This window comes from Battus philenor, unplaced genomic scaffold, assembly GCF_028537555.1.
Source record: "Battus philenor isolate CCGP_79_NKW_IND1 unplaced genomic scaffold, ilBatPhil1.0.hap1 SCAF_30, whole genome shotgun sequence".
NCBI classification, from domain to species: domain Eukaryota; kingdom Metazoa; phylum Arthropoda; class Insecta; order Lepidoptera; family Papilionidae; genus Battus; species Battus philenor.
The window spans coordinates 6,208,869-6,217,021 of NW_027181694.1; the positions used below are offsets into that span (position 1 = coordinate 6,208,869).

General features: G+C 33.0%; 1 protein-coding gene across 1 annotated transcript; it reads right to left on the minus strand.

Annotated features, from left to right (window-relative positions):
- Positions 1-598, minus strand: LOC137927353 (uncharacterized). The gene has a single exon (XM_068771147.1). The coding sequence runs from the start codon at positions 593-595 to the stop codon at positions 8-10; it is 588 nt and encodes a 195-aa protein (XP_068627248.1). The 5' UTR covers positions 596-598; the 3' UTR covers positions 1-7.
- Positions 599-8,153: the final 7,555 nt, after the last annotated feature.

Below are 8,153 nucleotides of genomic sequence, written 5' to 3' on the forward strand. Positions count from 1 at the left end.
TGGGTGTTTATAAAAAAGGAACTCCGGTTTGTGCCAGACCCAATCCCAATCCATTCAAAGGCAGACCTCCCAAAGGCAGCCCGTACGGACCGAGTACGTTGGGTGAACTTTCGCAGACAGTTGAACTTCCTCCGTTGACGAGCGGCACTGATGGATAAGGGAAGCTGAACGGATAGTTCAGAACATTCGGAACGTTCTCACAGACGGTGGTGGAGCCGGTGTTAGTCAGACCGGTAGATACTCCCAGAGGCAGACCTAGTGGGTAAGTTCCTCTTGCCAGGACTCCCAGTCCTCCGAGCCCGAGAACGTTCGGTGTACTCTCGCACACGGTCGAAGATCCAACTCCCTGGTAAGGTAAGCCGTAGGGGAGACCATAAGGCAAGCCGTAGAGATTGCCAATGCCATTATAGAGGGGGGGCAGAGTAGTCTGGAGGCCGAGCAAGTAAGGCAGCAGGTTTGGTGTGGACTCGCAGACGGTAGTAGCCCCACCGATGGGCAGCAGTGCAGGGCTGGTCTGCTCGCACACCGTCGTCTGTCCCAGCGGGTTGCAGCGCGCTGCACCCACGAGAGCTGTGGAGGGAGATGAGAGAGACATTAGACTCATTAGCAGCAGGCTTCAGCGCGCTGTACTGAAGACTGCTGGACTTTAAGCTTCTGAAGTAGATACCACAGACCAGCAAGCGTCATTAATTAATAATTACAATTTTATAAGTAGTCAATATCTACAAGAGCTGTGGAGAGAGATGATAGATGTAAAATTCACTAACAGGCTTACTAAAAGAAAGTAGCAGTGGGTAGGCTTCAGCGGAAAATACTGAAGGCTAGTGAGGCCTTTATAGTTTTAATTCAAATAAAATTTTTATGTAAATGACTTATCCTGTATATAAACAAAAATTATAACTTACTAATAATTAAAAAGCAAGAGATTACTCTGAACTCCATTCTTCTGTGCAAGCCTCTGAAGGTTTGATTAGAATTGAATATAACGTGATATATATACAGAATTTCTATACCTTTTTTATGTATGTACATTGTTACGGTTCATGCGTATTCACGTATTAATCAAAACAATTGATAATTTTTCATCAAGTCGACATTATATCAAATTTTAATTGATAATAAAATCGATGATATATTCGTTTAGTAGCATATCACCGTCATCACCTCTGCTATTCAGGGTTGCTTCTGTACATTGGACTTGTATTTAAAATCTTATTACAAAGATTGGAGTTCAGCGCTGTATAGACTGGTAGATTATTGACTATAGTCCAAGGTAGAGAAACGTTTTAAAACATTGACATAAAAGGCGACGAAGGTTTTGCATTCCAGAAGGCGATAATTGACATGATGATGATCACATTATGGTGATGAATTAATTAAAACATTTTTGATTGGAAATTTAACTGAAAATTTATCTCATGTCACCGGCTATTATTTTGTAATCGGATGTGGATCGAATTCGAGTGCCGGTCTGGCGTTAAAATCAGGGAGGAGACAATAGCCTCCCTGATAGGCGAAAAAGAAACTCGGAAAGAATTCCGCGCTTGTTGCAAGAAAATAGTTAAAAACGTTATACAAAAAAATAAAAATCCAAATATACAATAAGAAATGTGATAAAATGTGATAAAATAAAACTTAAATGTGACATATAATGTATTATAGAAAATAAGTAAAAATGTAAAATGAAAAAATGTAAAAAGAAAAGAGGAAAGAATGATAGATGAACAGAGCAAAAGGGTAAGAAAGTAGAAATGTAGCATGAAAGATAGATAATAGACCGAAAGAGAAAGTAAAATATGAAAGAAAAGAGAGAAAATAAAAAATCATGTGAAAAATTAAATTGCAAATAAAGTCCCTGTCCCGCCATAAATAGGGGAACGAGAGGCCCCCAATAGCGGGGGTCATTAAAAAAAATCGGATGTGGAAGTAAAATAATAAATATATATTTTATTTATTATTCAACTTTTAATGTTTCTTTTTGTATAAACTATATTACAATCAACTACTTGCCTATATAACTGCCTTTGTCCGGAATACCTGGTGTAATATCATGTTCGTTCTACTCTTCTTTCAAATCGTCATCACTATCTGATGGTATAATAGTTTTCTTTTGATATTTCGTTGACCTAACATCAGAGCCGCTCTCTTCTGATGCAGTATCATGTTCACAGATACCACAATTTGATTTATAATCACTCGGACAGTCAGATAAAGCATCTTTGTATATATATACACCAATACCTCACTTCGCGTCGTGGTTACGTTCTAAAAAAACACGACGCAAATTTTAACGTCGCAAAGTGAATTAAGATGTTCTATAGCAAACCATGTAAAGATCGAAGATAAGTTCCAGGGTCACGAAAATACAACTTTTTATAAATAAAATTGAACAAAGTAAACATTTAAAAAACAAAAATAATTTAACTCTGCCAATAAATAAATTAGTATAATATTTATCTTTTTTGTAACCAGAAACAACACGTTAAAATTTATATAAATTTATTATTCTCTTTAAAAAAAATGCACAAAACACTACGTAATTGAAACTGAACTCTAAAATTAGCAAAACAAAATGAAAATAAAACTGTATTCAAATTGCGTTGATCTTTAGTTAGAAAGGGAATCCCCGAGTTTTGATGTTAGGCGCTATTAGAAACGAAAGTGTTGCCATCTTTTAGAAAAAAAAAGAAAATTAAACACTCGAACCCAAAACAACGCAACCTCGAAAATCTAACGACGCACAGTGAAAATTAGTACTAATTAAGCAGAGACGCAACTTCGAAACAAAACGCAAAGCGAAATCACGCAAAGCGAGGTATTGGTGTATATATCTTCCTATTTAAGTATGGTTATAAATACCATGTATATTAACGTAGCTTAGGTTGACTGTTAGAGAATGCATAAAGGATTTCAGTCCGCCTTAACAAAGGTTGTAAAAAGAGAATAAATAAATAAATAAAACACTCTCAGTGGTCGTTGTTGCTACCTTAGGAGGAACTGGATCACCTATAGAACTGAAAAGTGCCCCTATTGTATTGCATCATGATACATCCAGGGGTGAAGATCTTCCACTAGCCTATGCGAATGATGTTACATAAAAAAACTTATCACTGAGGAAATATCCTTCGAGAGGAATAACATTGATGTGTCATATTGTGTTTAGATATATAATTTTGAACTACAAACACATTAAATTTGATTGAAATGAAAATATGTTTCAAACTATTAAGCTGTATCAATTAAAAAACTGGCTTAAAATATATAACACGTACTTCAGTTTTTATTTCCAAGACACATCAGACATACATCTGCCCAGGCTGCCCTTCTGCCTTAGCATAGATATGTATGAAAACGACACAAGCTATATTATATCGAATACCTCTTAGAATACAGTTCAAAATAATTTGAATACGAAAAGGACCAATATTTAGCCACTTCCGCATATGCAGTGGGTTACGATTATTGCCAAATAGAGTCACTGTGTTTGGCACTAATCGGTGTAACATAATTCCTGAAGATGCCCCGTGGAGGGGTGAAACACGTGTTTAGTGGTTTAACGGTGGCAGTTGTGTAATTCGCATTGTTTGCCGCATACGCATTTATCAGCGGGCTGGCGGGCGGTGCACTTTGTTGCACGACTACCACTGCATGTGCGGAAGTGGCTAAATATTGGTTCTTTTCTTACTTAGGATGGACTTCCGCAAGGTAACGCCTGATTCCATTAAATAAAATAATTTGAATTTTAATCTGGATATACAGATTATAGACAATTTTGCGTTAAAAAAATCCAAGGATTTATTTCCGAACGAAAAATACAGTGCATACAAACTCCAACGTGTCATTCGCTCGTGATGATGTGGTGACAAACCTTTGGTTAAAACAAAGAAGCCAAGCACTTTTGACAGATGGTAGCACAGATAAAAAACACATTGCCTTGTTATTATTAGGCGCTGCAACAAAATGGGTTTCTCCGCAGTTTTATTTATTTATTTATCAAGCATATATAATATTACATATAGTACAACTAAGCGATAAAACTATATATACACTTACTTACACGCTTTATATATATATATATATATATATATACACACACACACACACATATATATATATATATATATATATATATATATATATATCTATAGTGGCCATATTCATACACCTTTACCATCACCACCGCTACCCACATCATCAAAACTGACTTGATAACTACTGAATAGGCTGCATTATTAAATAGAGAGAGAGAAAGAGAGAGAGAGAGATAGAAAGAGTAGATATATTTTTATGATTAAACTTAAAATGATATCTACTCTCACACATTTACACTTAATAATGTCATCCTTATCTTTCATCCTTTTTAATATCTTTTTAACATCTTTCTTTTATTCGTCACAAAATTTATCATTCGTTTCCAAACTTTACTATCTTACATCGCCTTTCTCCTTCTGAATACTTCTTTTTATATTTATATGTAGTAGAACGCATAGACAAATAGGAGAGCGCATAGACAAATAGGAGAGAGAGACTTTGATCATCACACGATGACGAGGTTGAGATATTTGTACAAAATTATAATTTAATAAAAGTTGTGTTACTCCGAGAAGTGTTTAAATAACATAACATTACATTTAATCTTTATTTATTATTTCAATCCAGTTTTTAAATTACATTTCAATTGTATTTTAATTATATATTACATAGTCTCTCAATTTGTATCTCATTCTACTCTTATATAACTAGAACTTATAATAATAATGACACATAACCTTTTTGCAGTACTCTGTGTCTTCTTTCTTCTTCTTCTATCAGCCTTGCGATGTTGCCATACTCTATTCTCTTCTGCAACCGAAACTGGAAATCAATTCGTTCTGCGCAAAATATCGACTGCCAGTAATCAGATATATATATATATATATATATATATATATATATATATATATATCCTCCTTTTAAGTATAAGTTTATACATAACTTGTTATGAAATTACATAAGTACAATACGTATGAACATAACTTAGGTTGACTGGTAGAGAATGCCTTCAGCCTTTGTTAACAATATAAAAGAGTGAATAAATAAATAAATAAACCACTCTCATATTATGAGGTTCTGTGTTTGAGGGAGGCTGCGCTTGTTTACAGAACCCTGGTCATTACTTTCACTCGTGCTCCTATATATATATATATATATATATATATATATATATATATACATATTATGTTATCTTGGTTAAAAATATTTCACACACCATCTGTCCGTATCAACACTAAAGTATGTTACATTTGAAATTTGTAGAATGTGCGTATATATGTAAGCATATACTTGGCTGAAAAGAAAAAGACATCGATCACACATCGACACGTGTCAACATGTTATATATATATATATATATATATATATATATATATATATATATATATATATATATATATATATATATATATATATATATATATATATATATATGTATAAACATACACCATGTATAAGAAAACAAAATAAATTATTTATCTAGATACTGGCGCACAACCTGATAGCAATATGGAGCAGAGATGAGGTAGACTTCGCAAGAAACGTAATTTAAAAAACTGGACATTTATAGGGCGTCGTTAAAATAGATTTAATGACTTAGTAAACACTGTAATATGCTAAAAATATATCAAAAGTAAATATAAAAATACAGACGCTAATGTCTGTGGATCATAGATCTTAGTAAACACATATATAAATATATATATATATATATATATCGTCGTAAATATGTAAAAGCTTTCTTTCAAACCTTTCATGTAATAAAAAGATCATTACAATCATTTATAATCTGCAGCCCAAAATTAATGTTTACGTCAATTCGTGCAGCGCCATCTACCGAGAGAAACTGACAACTTTTAAAAGTTTGCACGATTTTATTGAGGATTTTTATTAAAAAAATATATCTTAAAATCATAACAATTTATTTACAGACATCTTTACATATGAATGCACTCTGAAATAGAGTAATATATCTTCTAGTAGATCCTGTTTTTAAATAAATTTATTAAAATTAGCAGACAGATACATTTACCTCGCTTGGATTTTTTAATAAAATCTTTTAAAAAATCGTAGGAATAAGTAAGACAATTTATGAAGCATTATAACATATACAGTAAATTTATTTTAATTCTATTATTATTTTACTTTTATATTTCGTTAAATTTTATGACTATTTGTTTAATATTTACTAAAGGTTTCATCTAATATATAAAATTCTCGTGTCACGGTGTTCGAACTTGAACTCCTCTGAAACGGCTTGACTGATTTTTATCAAATTTTATATGCGTATTTAGTAGGCCTGAGAATCGGCTACTATCTATTTTTCATACCCCTAAGTGATAAGGGTTGTTCACCCTTAAAATTTTTTTTTTATTTTTTTGACGAAATTTTTTGTTTTTATTTTTTTATGATACAACATACAAAAATACATACAACCCTAAATTTTCACCCCTCTACGATCAACCCTTATTGTTAAATTGAAAATTAAAAATATTTTTTTTTGCAAAACAACGTTTGCGGGATCAGCTAGTATTAATATATTTTTATAAACACACACCAATACTTATGCCTTAATATAATATATCTATGTTATATGGCATGTATTTTGAGCTATAAATAAATAAATATAATTATTTAATGTAAGATAAGTGTATTTAAGTTATTGTTAATCGTACATTTCTCGAAAGCAATCTAAGGCCACTCTGTATCCAGCGCCCCACGGCAGAGTCGGCACCAGTCTGTACTTAATTCTAAGTCTTCGTCGCGCCAGATCGATCCCAACACCAATGCTGGGATAGCTTCCCACAGCGGAGATAAGGAGACCTGAAAATCTTATCAGTTCAGACATCAAAAAATATTTAAACATTTGGAGGGGTACGGTACATCTCAAGTGGCGTGGGATCGTGGAAGCGTGCTATCGGCTCAGCGGACCTTTGTTTTTATAACAAACATTCCAATGCGCCCGCGCACCAGCCGCAGCAGTTTACATCCATTGCCCGGGAGAAGGACCCTGGGCTCGGTCGCGTTCACTAGCTGTGACGTCTCACGCGCCGGGGCCAATTCGAATTTACGTAATAAATTCATGTCTCTCTTCAATTTCATTTTCAGAGCATCTTTAAATTCACGCCATATATATATATATATATATATATATATATATATATATATATACATATATATATATATACATATATATATATATATATATATACAATTTATACCTTGGACATGGAACATAGGAAGTACACCCTCATAGTGGAAAAATTTCTTCTATGAAACTATAACACATTTCGAGGTAAAGTAGACTCAAAAACAAAATAGAGTCCAAACATGTTGACGATCTAAAAGTCCAGTCAAATGTTCCAATTAAAATAAAATAATTTTATATATTTTTAAACAGGTCTTATTGAAAATCTAATGGTTCAATGTCCAGTTCTATGGTTAAAACAGTGAACATACGAATCATCGCTTATATATTTATTTAGTATTCAATACCCTACCTTCTTCCCAACAGTGGACAAGACTTTTAAGGTCGCCGGAATATACTCAATGCGAGTCGCTTACGTTCTACTATTAAGAATCTTATAGGACATTTTATTATTACGTTACCTGCATAAAAACATATGTTTTCTTTAAACTAAGAAAACATCTTGTTTCGGACGGAAAAACTGACGAAAAAGGCTTGTTATTCAATAAACGAATATTAGAATTATAGGAATCATTGGCAGTGTCGTAACAAAAGGCAGTAATAAAGTACTAACTTAGAAACTTGGAAATATAAAATTAGTTACAATTGTTACCTTATAACTATCTCACTGAGAACATTTAATGATTTATAGTCAAACAATGACAAAACAAATAAAAACATTACTAAACAGGGATCAAAGATCCAGCGCATTCTGCATATCACACAGCAAGCCGTCACGTTCCAATGAGGTTTAAATTGTATTGTGTGTACTCAATAATATCGAACGAAATTGTCTTTTAAAAGATACGAAAAAGCACGAGAATATATCAATATCACTAATATATGAATTTTCGAGGTCACGCATTCTGTATGTGCACGTTTACCGATATTTGTCTTAGCCGTTGATAAAAAGTAGAAAGATCTAGAACGCGTT